This window comes from Ambystoma mexicanum, chromosome 3q, assembly GCF_040938575.1.
Source record: "Ambystoma mexicanum isolate Mex_15411 chromosome 3q, UKY_AmexF1_1, whole genome shotgun sequence".
Classification (NCBI taxonomy): Eukaryota; Metazoa; Chordata; class Amphibia; order Caudata; family Ambystomatidae; genus Ambystoma; species Ambystoma mexicanum.
Window position 1 is genome coordinate 867,702,322 of NC_090926.1, and position 17,492 is coordinate 867,719,813.

Sequence of the window (17,492 nt, forward strand, 5' to 3'; positions counted from 1 at the left end):
TGTCCAGGATCAGATTTTGGATCTTCCTTTTTAGGGGATGTGACTTATTCCACTCATCCACTGATGACCAGTGCAACAAGAAAAATCAATCTCGCAGACGGCTAAGTCCCTGGCACTTTTGGCAAAACCAGCCAGCAGTGGCTTCAACCGGACACAAGGCAGGGCAGAAAACGGGTCCCGAATGGTTGGTGATTTCAGGAGTACAGGGCACGACAACCTGATGGGTCGCCCAGCCTGCATAGGTGCAAGCAGCAGCAGCGGAGGGCTCAAAAGGGGATTTTCCAGTCCCCCTCCTACACCCCACCCTCAGATACCAAAATAAAGTGAGGTTTCCATCAGGTCCCACAGTTCTCCAGGTGGTTGGGGGGAGGGAGGGCGCAGGCTTGCACCCCAGAGTCAGTTTTGGCATCTTCACTTTTCTTTCATTAGTATCCACAGGCTTGTCTTCCCATTCCTGCTATCCCTCCTCTTTCCCTGACCCTCCTTCAAATTTGGACACCAGCCCTTCTAGCTGAGGTTGCTTCTCTGGTGAGCAGCCTAGCAGTGGAGGAGGTTCCTCACTCTCGGAGAGGCTCTGCAATTTATTCAAAGTTCTTTACCATTCAAAAAAAGAATCCGGCTGGCCTGCGGGTGGTGCGCCATCTTTCTTACCTCCTTCTTTTCCTACCGCTGGTGATGCCATCGCTGATAGCAGAGGGAGACTTGATGTGCTCCCTGGACCTCAAGGATGCTTACCTACACGTCCCAATTTGGCAGCCTCACAGGCACTTCCTTAGATTTACATTAAGGGGAGTTAACTTCCAATACAGGATTCTGCCGTTCAGGTTGAACTTGGCTCTGAGTGTTTACCAGGCTCATGAATGCAGTGGCGTCATTGCTACGGACACGGGAACACCGTTTATCTGTACCTGGATGACTGGTAGGCCAGAACCACATCTCCAGGGGCAACCCGAGAGACAGCGGGGTGTCTCATGCAGATGTTGATCGAGCTGGGGTTTTCCATCAACCATTGCAGGTCTCGGCTCACTCTCTCCTGTTCGCTAGTCTTTTTGGGATTAGTTTAGGACACGAAGCAGCAAACTATTTTCCCTACTCAGGAGATGGTCACTTCCATGAAGGCGGGGGCACTTCCATGTAGGCGGGGGTGGCTCATTTTCTCAGGACGGTGACGAAGGACTGGTGGCTCGAGCACCTGTTTGGGATTAGGGTAGTGGGTCTCCTGGCGGTTCCATTTGCCAGTCCAGCAGAATCCCAATTCCGCAAGAGCCAATACCAGACCTTCTCTGGTGGAGAGAGGAGGCCAACCTTCTGATCGGAAGGGCTTTTGCTCAGACCGTCAGTTACAATCACTAAAGACTCCTTTAGAGGGACGGTGTGCCGCCATCGACAATTTTTTGGTCCACAGGATATGTTCTCACAGGGACAAGGACTTGCACATAAATGTTTTGGAGCTCTCAGCCATTCAGTTTGCTCTGAGGGCGTTTCTGTCCCAAATCAGGAACAGAACCATCCTCATCAGAACAGACCATTCAACTTCTATATATTACTTCAACAAGCAGGGTGTGGGGGGGGGGCGACGACGACGACGACGAGATCTCTTCCTCTATGCAGATTAGCGGTTCAGATATGGGAGAGTTGTATTGCAGACTCATCCAGGGTTTTTACCTAAGATTGTCAAATTTTCAGGAGAGTATCTGTTTTTTCCTAATCCACAGTCGGAAGCCAAAAGGGTGTTACATTTTCTGGATTTGTGCAGAACTTTAAAGTTCTATATCAGCAGAACTAAGAAGTTCTGCATGTCAGATGTGCTATTTGTCACGTTTGGAGGCGCTTGCCCTGGCTCGAAGGCTTCCGTGCCAGATGGATGGTGGCTGCTATAACAGGCTTATAGGGTGCAAAACGATGCAAATTGCATGCGCGTGCAGTCGAGCAAAGGCTACAGCTGTAGTATTTCAACTGCATGTTCCATGGCAGTTCATCAGCAAATAGCTACCTGGGTGTCCATCTGCTTTTTGCAAGCATTACTGTTTGACTGTGACGTAGCTTTGGTCGGACAGTGTTGAGGAATCTATCTGCATAAGGTTTCATTACTCCCCTCCCTATGAGTATAATATCAGTTGTAATCGCCACTGCAGTATGGAGGAAAGGGGACGGCACCTTTCCTCCGTACGACCCTCCTTCCAACCCTTTAAAATACATCACTTAGACTTTTATAGCTGGTCAACCTGTCAAATGGGACTGAGGTGGGGCACCGCAGGGCGGGGGTTGCGGAACGCACGCTCCTGTGGCCATGACTCTGTGCGCCTTTTAATTTTAAAAGCCAGTGCTTTTTTTTTTAGCAAAACAGGTTCCGGTCGCGTCCATAGCAAGGGACGCCCATGCAGTATGGGGGCGCAGGGCTTATGGACTCGAAGTACGTTAGTCATTACGTTGAGTAACTTTACATTGCTTGTTCGTAGGGTTTGTTTGGGTTCTGCTCACGTTTGTTCTCTTTTCCAGGGTTCCAGACCCTCTTCTATATTGCTCTCCTCTCTCGATTTAAGATTACTGAACTCCCAGTTATAGTTCCTCTAGCCAAGGTACTCTTTCATGTACAGGACTGGTTCTTGTGACTTCCCATGTCTTTACTCCCCAAATATATCTTGGGTATTTTATTTATCTTTGGGATATAGTTTATTCTTCCCTTTTGCCAGGGTATTAAAATTTCAATACTATTTCTCCCGCTCTGTTTCAACAGATCGGATTCATCAGCTTATTTTAAATTCCTTTCCCATTTCTGCTGGTTGGGTTTTGTTCAATTTAAAACGAGTCGGTTTTGATATTCTGTACTCAAGTTAACTGTATTGCCTTTTGTCTCCAGCGGTAACGTCTCTGGTACCTGTAGGACTTTGGACTCTCAGCCTTGCTCACTCTGCAGCGTCTGCTTCGGGTGCACCCTGCTATCGCCTTCTGGATGTTACGAGTGCCGGGACTAGAGTTGGGAGCTGCTTGTTCCCGTGCCTGGTATCAGCATTGTTGTACAGGCAGGTTGCCCACCACAATTGCTGTGGTCATGCCACTACTGGAGTTCCTTTCTCGATAGCTGGTCTCCCAGTGGTAAATGCTCCTGAGTCACAGCTGGTCTGGATTACGCCGGCTCCGCGTACTGCGACTCTCCTTCCGCTCGGCTGCATACATGGGGCTTCCCCTGCATCTCTCGACTCTGTTCTCACACAGCCTTCTGCCTTCTGCCTTCTTGCCTTCCTTCTCTTGCTTGTCATCCCTTTTTTCACTCTCCTCGGCCCAGTTGATTGGAGGCTTGGATTTAAAGGGATTGCCTCAGTTTCTGGTTGATTATACTAGTTCACTTGACTCATGAAACGTGTAACGTCCTGGAATATTATATAAGTCCATATAAACCAGCGGTATTCAAACTGTGGGGTGTGCCCCCGGAGGGGTCAGCGGCCGCATTCCTGGGGGGGCCGTGAGAGCCCAGCATGAAATGTAAAAAATAAAAATTGTAATTTTTTCAAATTTTTGGGGATTTGAAGAAATGGGCAGGGGCGGCTCACATGATCGGGCTGAAGCATGAAACTGTCTCAGGCACCAATGAAAAAGTGGCCCGCAGTTGTAAATGGATATTCATTCCTTTAGTCAGACTATTTGAATAGTACCCACGGGGGGGTGCTTTGTGTTAAAATGTAAGTAAATTGTGATATTTAAAGAATATTTATTCAGCAACAATGGTCAACATTACAACATTACTAACTGCATACTGAAGTAACTAATCAAACTGGCCCACATTGGCCAAAAAGGCGGCTCATCCATAATGGCGAGGGGGTGCCCACCCAGTGGCCCCCTCGCCCATTATGTTGGAGCTAAGGAGCCAGCCAGTGAAACAATGAGCACTCCCTCAGCTGCTTTTTCCAGCTGAGGGAGTGCTCCTGGGCTGGCTGAACTGTCAAAGGGAAACACTATTTCCCTTTGACAGTTCAGTTTAGTTCCCCAGCCGCACATGCTCACTGAGCCATGCAAGTGCTGAGGCGTTTTGCTTCACCAGCATTGCATAGTTCATTGGAAATGCTGGCTGGGGCACTGCATGTCTGTATGTGCGAGGGGGAGCTTGTGCGCCGCCACGCACATACTGACCGAGCAGCCTGGAGCAGGGCGTTTCAGCACCCACACGCAGGCCAATGCAGCAGCTACGTTTATGTTCATATTTTTATTATTTAAACTTGTATGCTTGTTATGAGTGAGTGTATGGTGATGGATGCTCGTGTGAATGATGGTGATTGCTGTATGAATGTGTTTGTTTTGGTCTGTTGAGCTGATTCTGGCAATTGGATAGAGGGGGGTAGGAGGGTTGTACAACAAAGGCATTTTAAAAATGCCTAAATGCCTTTGTTGCACAATCCCCCTACCCGCCTCCGCTCTCCTTCTGTGGAGCCGATGGGACAGGGATGGTATTTTATTTACTGGATTTTTATCATAGATGTCCAGTCAAAAATACCATGCTTTCCCCCTTGGCACCCTACCGCCTTACATACACAATCTTGTTGATTGTGTGGGGCCCAGGGGACAGGGATGGTATCTTTTTACTGAACATCTATCATAATGTCCAGTAAATGTCATGCCTGCCCCCCGGGCACCCCAGCACCAATTCCAAACTGTCCATTTACCAATTTTCTTTGAAGTATGCTCTACAATGTAACATTTTAACCCATTATTTACATTTTTTTTTAATGTATGGGGGGGATCCCCCCCCCAAGCCCCCTTGATTGGTTCGGGCTCCCCCACTGTGCTCAGTCGCTATGGCATCTTTGGGAGAAATAGTTATGGCCACCACTTAAAAAAATTCACCAGCAGCCACTGGCCCTCGGACTGTGTTGGGGACAGGATGGGGGGAGCCCAGGGACTGTGGTGGGAGCAGGATGGGCGGGAACCATGGGATAGTGGTGGGACCAGGGTGGTGAGAGCCCAGGGTGTGTAATGGGGTGGGGAGAGCCCAGGGTGTGTAATGGGGTGGGGAGAGCCCAGGGACTGGGTAGGAGTGGGATGAGGGAGCCTAACGACTGTGATGGGAGCAGGTGCGGGAGCCCAGGGACTATACTGGAAGTAGGGTGCGGTAACGGCTTGCAACACTGCACATTTTTGGGGGGGCTTGGCCTGCCCACATTTTGTTCCGGGGGTCCCGGCCAATCAAATTTGAAGATCACTGATATAAACCATCACTTGGAGGATCTCCGGGAGTTTCTTACAGGATCTGGAGTCGTCGTCCCCAAAGGGGAGTCTCCCCAAATGAGGTCCCACTTGCCTCAATCACTACGGAGGGTTTTGGGGAGCAGGCTCATGTCCCAGGGGACAGAGAAGGTCAGGGGTGGGCGGGGGGGGGGGAGAAGGGACGAATTCCCTCAATTTGTCACAAAGTGCATGGGCAGAAGTGCTTTCTGTGACCTGGTGCCATTTCCAACCTCTAATCTGTGCAATTTTGACCCACCTGGCATAAAATAAGAGTGTTTCTGTTTAATCCATGGTAAGACTGTTCAGTGTTTTGGGTTCAGTGACATTTCAATGATCTTGTACAGTACATTATTGCAGCAACACTCTATAAAAACCTTCAGCAGTGTTAGCAGCTGCATCATTTTTGTGCTGTTTCCCTTGGGTGTTGTGTTGCGCTTGCCGGGAGACAGTGTTGCGGTTCCATGATCACCGTAATGGCTGAAGCAATATACTTCAAATCCAAGCAAGTGGGCATTTGCATGGTTTGTTTATTTTAGCTTGTGATTTATGCAGCCTTATCATTAACTGTTTTTTTCCCAGGTGTTCGCATGTGGACGTTGTTATGGCCGTCCACCCCTTTCCTGAGTGGGCTTCCGCAGCACCAGACTGATGTGAAGGACGTCGCAAAACTGAGCATGTCCCTGGGAACGTTTACTGCTAAAAGTTCAAAACGAAACATTGTTTCTACGGATATGGTTTGTATCTGTCTTTTAATAAGTAGCTTGTGTTATGCATATTTGTAGATGTGATGTAGGACTTTTTTTTTTTTTTTTTTCGTTCAGTAATCTGCTGTTAAAAATGAGACCCTGCCTATTTTATTCTCCAGCATTGGATCTTTCATGGATTCACATGCTCTTGAAGATTCCCCTGTCAGGCTGGGAACCCTTGGTAACATTAAAGCAGTTTACCTTTACATTTCTAAACTGCTTGTCACTTAAGTTCTCCATTAGCCATTTTGGGTCATAGTGCACACAGCCAATTAGACAGGTCCCCTTGGCTCCACCCCTGGTGGCCATTTTAGATTTTTTACCGGTCATTAAGTGAGTCTTCCAGAAATCGCTCTTCAGATATTTGACTATTTTTTATATATTTGATTTTGTTCTTTCAATAATATCTGCTTTTGTGCCGTGTTGCTTCCTGTCTGCTGGTGTGTACGTTTGGCCCATTCAATCGCCTCTGTGGTTGCTGTATTTTTTCCATCCAGTTTTGAGACATTCAGGAGTCTATGAAGATCTTGACGGACACGAGGAAGAAAAGCCTGCCACCTTAAGAACGTGTACATCGAGGAACTTCATGAGCAATGTCTGTCAGGCCACGACTTGAATAACTGCGCCATCTGCCAGTCGTTGAGGACCGCCACCTGAGGTTATTGGTCTGCTTTGATGAAGGTGCCGGGGTCTCTGTCTGTAGTTATGCCTCTTCCAGACACAGCAGACCCCGAAGGTACACACCCTAATCAGAGGTCGAGGTTCCACGAGTAATCTTCCCGTGTGGAAGTTTACAATTGTGGACTCATCAGATTGTCCCATCGCCCATGTCCGGGGAGAGACACCCACGTAACCACAATGCCCAGGAAAGGGCTTTCCATAAATATCAATTCTGGATCCTTGGGGCAGGAAGGCGGCCATAGAACAATATGGCCAAAGTACAAACATCTGGAAAGGGTGGTCACATCCTTGGCACTTGTAGTACTTTATTAGCACTGTGCACTTTTAGGCAGAGAGCACACATTCTCTAGCATTGGATCGTTCATGAATTCACATGCTTTTTATATTTCCCCGTCAGGCTGGGAAAACCTTGTTAACTTTAACATTGCTTTTTCCTATGGAAAACTTCGACACAGAGTGTCCCATCAATGTCTTTTTGGGTGCTTTCGGCTACACCAATAGGACGTCTGGACGTCAAACTGTTGGGATCACCTCGTGCTTGCTTTAGAGTGACTTACTCTTCGTGTTCTACACGTGCTTTGTACATTCTGGCCATCATGTCATCTGTGGGCTCAAAGAAATCGCTGTTTAGGCCATGAGACCTGTGGCCTAAAGAATGTCGACGAAGGGGATGGGCAGGCGCATGGTCTGTATTGCCTGTATCACAATCATTCTGCAGACAACTGAGATTTGTCATCGCTTTTCGCAGAAAGCGATGAAGGACCTCAACTGCCAGTTGATTTGATGGTTCAACGAAGGGCCTTATCCGGGTTCGCAGATTGGTTCGGCCCGCAGGAGCAAGTCCTCTGCTACGACGGTGAAAGGGTAGTCTTAACACCAAAGGGTGAAGTCGGCAGAACCCGCCTCTAAGAAGTGTGCCCTGGGGTGCTGCCGGAGTCGGAGGCTGCCGGAGTCAGAGGCAGTGAGGCGGGAAGGGTTGGGTGGCCCCGCTCTGGACAAGCCAAAAAGAACAGACCATTTGAGGGAATTGAATGCTAGGCCGGAGAAGTCGGCGGCACTGTCTCACAAGTCCTCAGTGGCAGATGAGGAGAAATTAAGTCGGTGGCGTCTTCTTCGACAAATCGATCGTTGTCGAAGGACTGCCATATGGCTTCCTCAGACCGGGAGTCTTATAAACATCGTTCCTGCTCTACCTCCAAGCGACCCGCTGTTGGGGAGAATTCTCATAAATGTGCTAATTCCCTTCACCTTAGAGACCCCCAGCAACTTTGCTGGATTTTGAGGACTTGATTTTTTACCTGGAAAGAGTGTGAGCCTTTTTGCCCACTCATGTGTTTTGTTGTGTTTTTTACACTTGTGTTCTTTGATTCTGGAGTTTTAGATAACTCCATAGGCATCATCTTTTCATGTGTGTTACACTGCACCCTCAGGGCAGTGACACAGGGATGTCTTTTAGACTTCCCAAATGTTTAAATACCTTCTCTGGGATAAACTATTTCCCAGAGAATGTAAAGTGAAATTGACTTTAATAGTCTTTCCAAATGCCTAGACCCAGCACACACCATTTTACAATGGAGTGCTGGAGGGATTGCATAGTATCCCCTGTCTCTGAAATACTCATGTAGCAGTCAAATGATACCCTTTCCTATTGAAAATGCTGGTGGCAGTGCTTTTACAACGAACTACCATGATTTCTCCCTAACGCCAACACTGGTAGCTAAAAATCACTGGAGCCATGTTTTCCAAGATGGAGCCTTAAGCCCCTTTGTTTAAACAGGTCCCGGTTTTACTCTTGCGTTCCATCCCCTTTCCTCCATAATGCATGGGCGTCCCTCGCGAGGGACGGGAGATGGAACCTTTTTTACCAGAAAAATCTTCTTCACCTCTAAATCTAGAGGCGCGGAGGCTTGGCCCTGGGAGCATGCGCTGCCCTGACTCTGACCTCCGGCGCCACACCTCAGTCCCCTTTTCCGCGTCGATGGGAACGGGACGAATTCACCAGCGCTCCTGGGTTTGGCTTTGGCCAGGTAATTCCACGCACACATTTTTCCTCTATTTCTTATTTTGTCTTTTTTCAATAGGTACTCTGTCCTCAGACGCCACAGCTCCTCCCCGGCGCATGTCGACTTCGACATGGTTCAGCAGGTGCCCATCCTGCAACGGGCCCTTCCCAACTTCAGACCCCATGCCCTCTGCCTACGTTGCCTTGGCTCAGACCACGGTTGGCAGGCCTGTTCGGCGTGCGGCTCGCTGTCCTCGAAAGCACTGAAGAACAGACTAGCAAGGTGGACGGCGCTCTTTCAACGGTCTCCTTCTGAGGATCTCAAGAGTTTCGTGAAGCATCGATCCAGGCCTGAGGTAGGGCCTATATTTTCATCCGCACCTCGCAAGGGAGACTCCTTCCCAGGGACTCTACTGAGCAGGAAGGGTCGGTCTGTTCCTTATGCCCACTCACGCACCGAGGCTGCTACAGCTACCGGCCTTCGGGCTGAGGGGTCCTCAGATCCTCCCAGTCTCAAAGTTGAGGGGCTGAGAAGCGCTGTCACCGGGCTTGCGCCCGAGGGGCTCCACCCAGCTACTGGCATCATGGCCGAGGGGCTATGCCCGGTTACCGGCAGCACGTCCGAGGGGGTGCCTGAAAGCATTAACGTCCCCCGGGTCGAGGTGGACACGTACCAGGCAAGGGCCCGAGGAGCGGGGCAAGTCTCACGCCGCTCACATAAGACTTGGCAGAGGCTCGCATCAACGAGCCGAGCAACACATCGCAGCCACATGGTAGGCAGCTCAGCAAAATGGCAGACGTGTGTCACGACCCTCAGACCTGATGCCCATTGGCCAGGTGGAATCAGGACTCGGATCGCTTATAAGGCCTGGCATCCACTTCTCAGGCCCTCTTGGGAACTACTGCTTGTGGAACTACTGCTTAGGGCTTTCAGTCAACATGGAGGCATCCACATAGCTTGATTCCTAGAACCAAGCTATGCGGTATAGTGTTTTGGATGTGGTGGCCTATTTAAACCACACTCGAACCACACAACACGCTTCGCGTTACTTTGCTACTAGCAACGTGACGCTCACCGTGTCCAGCTTTCTCATGAGTCTGACAAATTCCGGACCCGCAGAAAAACAAAGAACGTTAGCTGCAGAATCTTACCTGTAATCTCCATCCTTCACTGCTCGCAGCTCCGCTTGAAGAGTTTGCCACCTGGATCGAAGGACCTGAAAAAGGGAGAAAGACATTATTAAAGGAGGTAGAAGAGACATTACAAACACGAAGCGCTTCGAGACTTACCTGGCTGGCTGATTTTCGACCGGCAAAGCTCGAACTCCATCCGCGCTGGGAGCACACCACGACCTACAAAAAAGAGAAAAGCACAGGTCATTGAAGACAAGACATCGCTGTGCTGCACAAAGCGCTTCCTTATCGCATCATAGCGCTTTGGTGTGCCATTGTTTACCGGCAAGATCCAGCCTACCCAGTTCTCCAAGCGAACACTCCGCGCACCTAAGGGAGATAAATAGACATTTTAGAACAGTGAAAAGGCATGCAAGAATAACAACTTCATCTGAGAGACATTACTAGGGCTGCAGTCAGTGAAGTAACTGGACAGCACGTGCCCACCATAGACAACGCGTCCCTGCCCAGAGAGCAGGACGGAGAGCCCACCAATTCCGACAACCAGGTGAGAAGAGAACCCAGAGGGGCTGCAATCACAAAGGAGGTGGGAAAAAACGTACCTTGGTCGTCCAGTCCTAACGTAGTCTTCATTTCCAGGCGGAATCCCATGGACACCGAGAACCACACCGGGGAACCATTGAGAAGGGCATCGGCGACCAACTGGCTGGGTGGCGTCCCTGTGGATACCAGGTGAGCGTAACGTGCCAGAAAAGGACACCCGCTCGACGCCTCTGCAGGACTTCGGTGAAGAACGAGTATCAAGGTGGGACTGGCATCAACCAGGTACGTGGCCTACCCTTTTTATGCACAAGGTGGTTTTCCCTTGCATTCGTATGTACAGGGTCGGCAGCGGCCTCAGCTGCGGGTCTCCTGATATGGGGGCTATTATCGACGCAGTCGGGGAAGTCCTTCCTGCTATGCTAGTGGCTCCACAGACGCCTCCGCCGACACCATTGGCCCCGGCTCAGCCTCCTCCTCCGGTTCCTCCGCAAGCGGTTCCATACCAGCTGCCGCCTCTTCCTCAGCCGGCGGTCCCTATAATGATGCCGCAGCAATCACCGAGGAGTGTGGCTGAGGATGGGAGGAGAGCATCCCCCTCCATCTGCCTGTACTTGGCGTCCAGGTGGCGGTTGACTGGCTGGACGGAGTGGGGTTTGAGCAAACCCTTCTTGGCGAGGGAGACTACATCGGTTTGCAATGGAATTCCCGTTCTGGCTGAAGGGCGCCTCGTGAGGACTTCAGCGAGGATGCCCTCTGCTGGCTGTTTACCTAGGGATGGGGGAAGCCCAGGTATTCCGCCAGGCCCGAGATCAGTTTGTGGAAGGCCCTGGCTGATGATGGCGCATTAGGATCCTCTTCCTCAACGTTATTGGGAGGAGGAGGAGGAGCAGCATATCCTCCCATCCTCGGCCACACTCCTCTGTGATTGCTGCGGCATCACTATACTCCAAGCCTCAGTTGTCGTCGTCTTCATCAATGGCACTGTTAGGCAAGGAGGAGACTACCTTGGAGGCATACGGTAAGAAGCTGTATTTCAATGCTTCCTTACCTGCGACAGGCCAACGCAGACGCCATGCTGGCAGCCGCTAACAAGAGATTATGGCGGGAAATTACTGACTTCCTCCCGTAACTCCCCTCCCACAGCCAATCATGCTTCAAGGCGGGGCTAGCCGAGGCCAAGCTCGTGGCTCAGGATATCATGGAGCCCACCCTAGCACACATTGATATCTCTGGACGTGCCATCTGCATTGCCACGGAGATGAGAAGGATGGCCTGGCTCCGGGCAACCAAGTTCAACCCGGATGTCCAGGAACGTATTCTAGACCTGCCCTCCTAGGGCAGTGACCTCTTTCACTCCAGCACAGACAAAGAGCTGGACAAGAAGAATAGCTCTGACGGCTAAGTCTTTTTCCATTCTGACAAAGACCACGCCCAAAGCGTACTCCCAGTCTCAGCAACGCTCGGATAAGAGTCGCTCGTCTGGAGGCTTCCGCGGCTTCCAGGAACGGAGGTCCAGGCAGCCGGAACACTCGCCGACCCCTAGTCGGCGCAAGCATCAAAAAGGGTGTGGGGAGGGGGACAAGGGCTTTTTCCAGTCCCCCCTCCTCCGCCTCTGCCTCCGAGGGTAAAAAGTCATGGCCGACCCACTCAAGTCCACGTGTCGCCAGTGGGCGGCAGGCTTGCTCTTCACGCGCACTTTCGGCGACGGAACTTTGCGGGACTCCTGGATCTTGTCAGTAGTCTCCTCTGGGTACAGTCTACCTATTCCTGCCTCTCCTCCCTCATCTCCTCCTCTTCCGCATGTTGAGACAGCAACTCTTTTGGTGGAGATTCAGTCGCTCGTCCAGGCTGCTACTCCAGGATCTTCGCCATTCACAAAAAGAACCAGGCTGGCCTGAGAGTTGTACTGGACCTTTACCCTCAACCTCTCCTTACCTCTCCAGGGGTTCAAGATGGTGACACCAGCTTTTATTGCAGAGACAATATGCAGGGGACACTGGATGTGCTCCCTGGATCTGAAGGACTCATATCTACACTTCCCGATCTGCCAACCCCATCATTCTTTCCTCCGGTTCAGGATCATGGGCCGCCATTTTCAGTACAAGGCCCTCCCTTTTGGCCTCAAGTTGGCCCCCAGGGTCTTTACCAGACACATGAATGCAGTGGCAGCCCTCCTCAGGGCCTCCATATATACCCCTACCTAGACGACTGGCTTGTCAGGGCTACATCTCAAGAAGCAGTTCACCACTCCCCCCAGGCTCTGAACACGCTACATGACCTGGGCTTTTCGCTCAATCTCAGGAAGTCACAGCTACAACCCACGCAGTCTTTGACCTTCCTGGGCCTCATCTGGGACACGCGCTCCAAGAGGGTCTTCCCCTCGGAGGACTAGATCGCAGCCATCAAGAGGGCCACGTTCCACTTTCTCAGCCGAATCGCTACTTCGGCTTGGTGGTACCAGCATCTACTGGGCCTTTTTGCAGCAGTACTGCTGGCCATCCCCCACACAAGACTCCGGATGAGGATCATTCAACTTCACTTCTCAACATCGGTGAACCAGGAGAGGGGATAGCAGGCCGAAATCAAGATCCCCACTTCTCTCCACCCGGACATCACATGGTGGTCTGAGGACTGCGAACGGTCAAGCCCTTCAGGCCCCCTGTTCCGCAGGTGACGATTACCACCGACTCCTCCCTGGAGGATCTCTCGGTCCACGTCACGTGGACCCGTCGGGAACAAGATTACCACATCAATTGGCTGGAACTGAACGCCATCTGGTTAGCGCTCGGCCTTCCTCCCACGTGTCGAGGGAAGGGTTGTCGTCATCCAGACAGACAAATCGACCAGTATGTACTACAACAGCAAGCAAGGTCCCCTGCCCTGTGCAGACTGGCGATCAACATGTGGGAATGGGCCTTGGAGAATGAGATTGTCCACTTGCCAGTCCACCTCATTGGGGAATCCAACCTGGAAGCGGACAGGCTCAGCAGGTTGGGAGCGGACAACTAAGAGTGGCAGCTGAACGACCTTGTTGCACAGGAGATCTTCCACAGATGGGGCCTCCCCTAGGTGGATCTCTTTGCCACCAGGCACAAGAAGTGCCCCCAGTTTGCCTCCTGGCAGGGGCAGGGCCTAGGCTCTCTGGGTAGCGCCTTATGGATCCAGTGGAACGACATGTCAGCCTACGCCTTCCCGCCCACTCCACTGAGTCAGTGCTTTGCAAGTTCAAGGAGTCTCACCAGCTCAACGTCATTCTGATAGCTCTGTGGTGGCCAGCCAGACCATGGTTCTCGGAGCTGCTCAGCCTCTCGGAGGTTCCTCCAATCCACCTCCCGACGGGCCCAGCGCATCTTCTGACACTACAGGGGAGCAGGGTCGTCCACCCCACCCCACCCCTCAGAAGCTGGCCCTCACAACTTGGTTCCTGAACAGGTGACGGTCAGCCACCTCCACCTATCCCAGGCCAATCTGGAACTCCTACAAGGGGCTAGGTGCAAGGCTACCAGAGCCCAGTATAAAAGTAAATGGACCAGGTTCTGCCACTGGGCCCACACCAAGTATATTGACCCACTGGCTTGTTCGCTGGATGACGTACTGTCATTCTCGGTGCACCTCGCCAACTCTGGCGTGCAGGTGGACACCTGCCGCACATACCTCTCAGCCATTGGGGCCTACAGGAATTCGGAGGAAGGGGTCTTCTCCTCCAACCCGATTGTCAGACACCAGGCCGGATTTGCTAGACTCTACCTGCGCATCAGGAAGCCACACCCCGTGTGGGATTTGAACCTAGTCTTGGGCGCCCTAGCGCACAAGCCGTTTAGCCTGATGTCCGCGGACGCCATAGGCTCAGTCACCATCAAGACGGCCCTACTAGTCGGCGTTACTTCGGCACGCAGGGTCAGCGAGATCCTGGACTTAGTCGCCTCAGAGCTGTACACTACCTTTAACAAGGATAAGGTGGTCCTGCGGAACCATCCGGCATTTCTACCTAAAGTGCCATCAGCCTTTCACCTAAACAAGAGCGTCCTTCCCACATTCTTTGCTGACCCGAAGGACGAGCCTCAGAGTTCCGTGCTGCCTAGAAGTCAGACGTTCCCTTAAATTCTACCTGGCCAGGTCCAAGGGCTTCCACAAGTCAGATGCCCTATTCGTCACTTTTAGAGGCGCCAGGCTATCGGGCCTTAAAAGACTCCATTTCCCGCTGGATGATCTCTGCCATCACAGAAGCGCACGAGGGCTAGCATCGACCCCTTCCGGCAGACATGCATGCCCACGCTGTCAGGGCCAAGGCAACGGCCATCGCTTTCCAGCCCCATGTCCCCTGGCAGGTCATAAGCAGGGCGGCCACATGGGCCACTCCATCGGCTTTCTGCAAGCATTACTGTTTGGATGCCGGCTCCAGGTCAGATGCGGCTTTCGGACAGGCGGTTCTCCGGAACCTGTTTGCTTAAGGAAGGTCTCCTCGCCACCCTGGGGCTAGATTCGGTTGTAATCACCCATGCAGTATGGAGGAAAGGGGACGGGATGTTAGAGTAATCATACATTACTCACTGTAGTGATTAACATACTCTTAGTCCATAGTCCCCTTTCCTCCTTACGTCCCACCACCCCACCCCCCGTAATAATCTGGTTTCATTAGGCAATTGTAAATCTATTGTCGATGCGTCTTTGGGGACTGAGGTGTGGCGCCGGAGGGCGGAGTCAGGGCAGCGCATGCTCCCAGGGCCGCGCCTCCAGATTTAGTGGGGAAGATTTTTCTGGTAAAAAAGGTTCTGTCTCTCGAGAGACGCCCATGCAGTATGGAGGAAAGGGGACTATGGAGTATGGACTAAGTACGTTGCTCACTACGGTGAGTAACTTGCAATTTTTTTGCAGTTTCTTTTTGGAAAGGTCCTTCTAGTGTTTGTCTCTGCGTGCCAAACCAGGTTTAGTCCCTTTGTTCGTATGCCTTTGGCGGGCTTCAGGACTGAAGACCTCTGGCGCCGGAGTGTCTGGGGTGGGCAGGAAGTGAGGGAAGTGCACTCTGGCGTGATTGGCTGGCTGACTGTCCAGCAAGGACAGCCACCCTGCTGGGTGAGTGACAGCAAGGCTGGAATGAAAGGGAGAGAACTGTTTAAAAGGCGAGTCTCTTGGACTGGAAAGCAGTCGACCACTGGAACTAAAGAACTAAAGAACCGAAGAAGAGCTGGAAGAGGACGGCTGCTGAAACTCCTGGACCGTTGGTTTGCCCGGTGAAGCCCTGTGCAGGTCCGAATTGCCAAGTTCATCCCGACGGAGAAGCCCCTTCAAGGACGACTTCTTCCTTTGAGTTGATGGGACCAACCAACTCGTGAGCCACCTAGATGCCATTATCAAGGCTGGTTGGGATTAACCAGGGAGAGGGACACCAGCTTGTGTGCTTGAAATACAGCTACTGGAACTGAAGTGACTCCATTTTGTTTGCGTTTTCCGATGATCCCGTGCAGTGCAGGAATCACCTGACGTCCTCCCTCTTGTCCCCACGACGGAGGCTCAGGAACAGTGAGATCTGCAGGAACTGCCTGGAACCAATGACTTCAGCTGCATTTGTTTCTTCATACTAAGGTACTGTGCCAACCCGATTGAGAGAATGCGCCTCTCGCAGTGAAAGTTCATGAAACTTTCCCAACTTGCAGGCTTAATCAGCTTGTGACTCAACATGATTCTTTTTCTCCTAAACTACTTATGAGAAATTTTGCAAATACTTTACCGTTTCATACCAGAACTGCTCTTTCCTGTCCAGAACACTAGCCCATTGACTTTGGTCTAGGCCTATTGACTTGAATTGAACTCTTCTGGTGAAATGAAACTATTTGCACTGTCTATCAAGTATGTGATCTCTTCTACTTACCCTTCTGCCTTTTGCTCACTTCTAAGTAACTGAACTGCCATTTGGCTCCTATTTCAGGGGAGCTCAAACTGTCTCAAAAACGTAGTTTTGTAGTGTATTGGTATATAATATTAAGTTGCCTCCTTCTAGTGAATGTTTTCTAAATGATTGTTTAATAAATTAATAGGTGTTTTACCAAGAAAGCTTGAGTAGAAGTGTCTACTTGAACCACTGTGATTGAGAGACCTCTGTGTAATAACTTGTACTGCTCACATTCACTCTTGAGATGAGCCTGGCTCCTCAGCTCGCTACCAGAAACTGTGTGGTACAGACTTATACCAAAGGTTGGTTTGGCTTACACCTGCAGTCCTAATTGTGTGGTCCCAGAGGGGACTGCATGCAATTCTGCCTAACACCCGCTTCGCAGGAGGGGGCCAGGCCGGTCGCAGCCTTGGTTCCATCGCAGAGGGGGCTTGTCTACGGAAGTCCCTCCGTCGACGATGGTTGTTGCCTTTATTCCATCATTGCAAATGGTGACGTCAGCTCTGTCGGTGGCCGGGCTGGGTGCCTCGTTGACGGCCGAGGCGACTGGTGTGCTGTTGTCGTCCGCGGCTCCTCTGGGGCCCGATGCTGGTCCGGTGGCTACGGAGGTGCCGTGGTAATCTGGGTCGGCCTTTGGGCCTCTGCTCCCGTTGGAAATTCTTCAGCAGGACCCCACAACGTATACTTTGGACTTGAGGCTGGAAGAAGAGGTGCCGTTTTTCGATCCATCGGTGTTGGAACTGCATTTGGCAAGGCCGTCTACGTCGGAAGGAATGTTGTCTGTCCTGCCCCAGTATCCACTGGTGAATCCCATGCTACAGTCGCTGTTGGGACAGTTGCATGCACGGCTCCCAGTTCCCCTAAGCCCGGTGGAGCAGGTGTTGACCGTTGTGCCCCGACAGAAGGATGGGGTGATGTCCCTCGCCCAAGTCTCCTGAGAAAGTCTCATCTGGTTCGGCCGCCATTGCCGTTTCTCTCCTCCCAGTGGACATCCTGAAAAAGGGGAGCTGGTGGATTCGGATCCTGATAGTGTTCCTCATGACATGCTGTCAACGTTGTTGCCCAGGAGGGCGGATACTTGTGATACAGACCCTGAAGTGGATCCTCAGAGTAGCCCGGCTCAGCCATCTCCTCCGGTTGATGTCAGCCCTTTTCATGCTCTGATGGCAAAGGCTTGTCATGAATTTGGCCTTACTTCGGAAGAGGCGAAAAAGGACTGTTTTCCCATTGAGCGCACGGGGGAAGCGGCAGAAGGCGTTTTTTTCCGTCACCATTT

At 51.5% G+C, this 17,492-nt stretch overlaps 1 protein-coding gene across 1 annotated transcript in view; it reads left to right on the plus strand.

Moving 5' to 3' along the window:
* The window catches only part of ATAD5 (ATPase family AAA domain containing 5), a 648,582-nt gene that overhangs the window by 121,699 nt on the left and 509,391 nt on the right, over positions 1-17,492 (plus strand). The window contains exon 8 of the mRNA XM_069654960.1: positions 5,800-5,954. Within this exon, the coding sequence (XP_069511061.1) occupies positions 5,800-5,954 (155 nt within the window). The remainder of the gene's footprint in view (positions 1-5,799; positions 5,955-17,492) is intronic.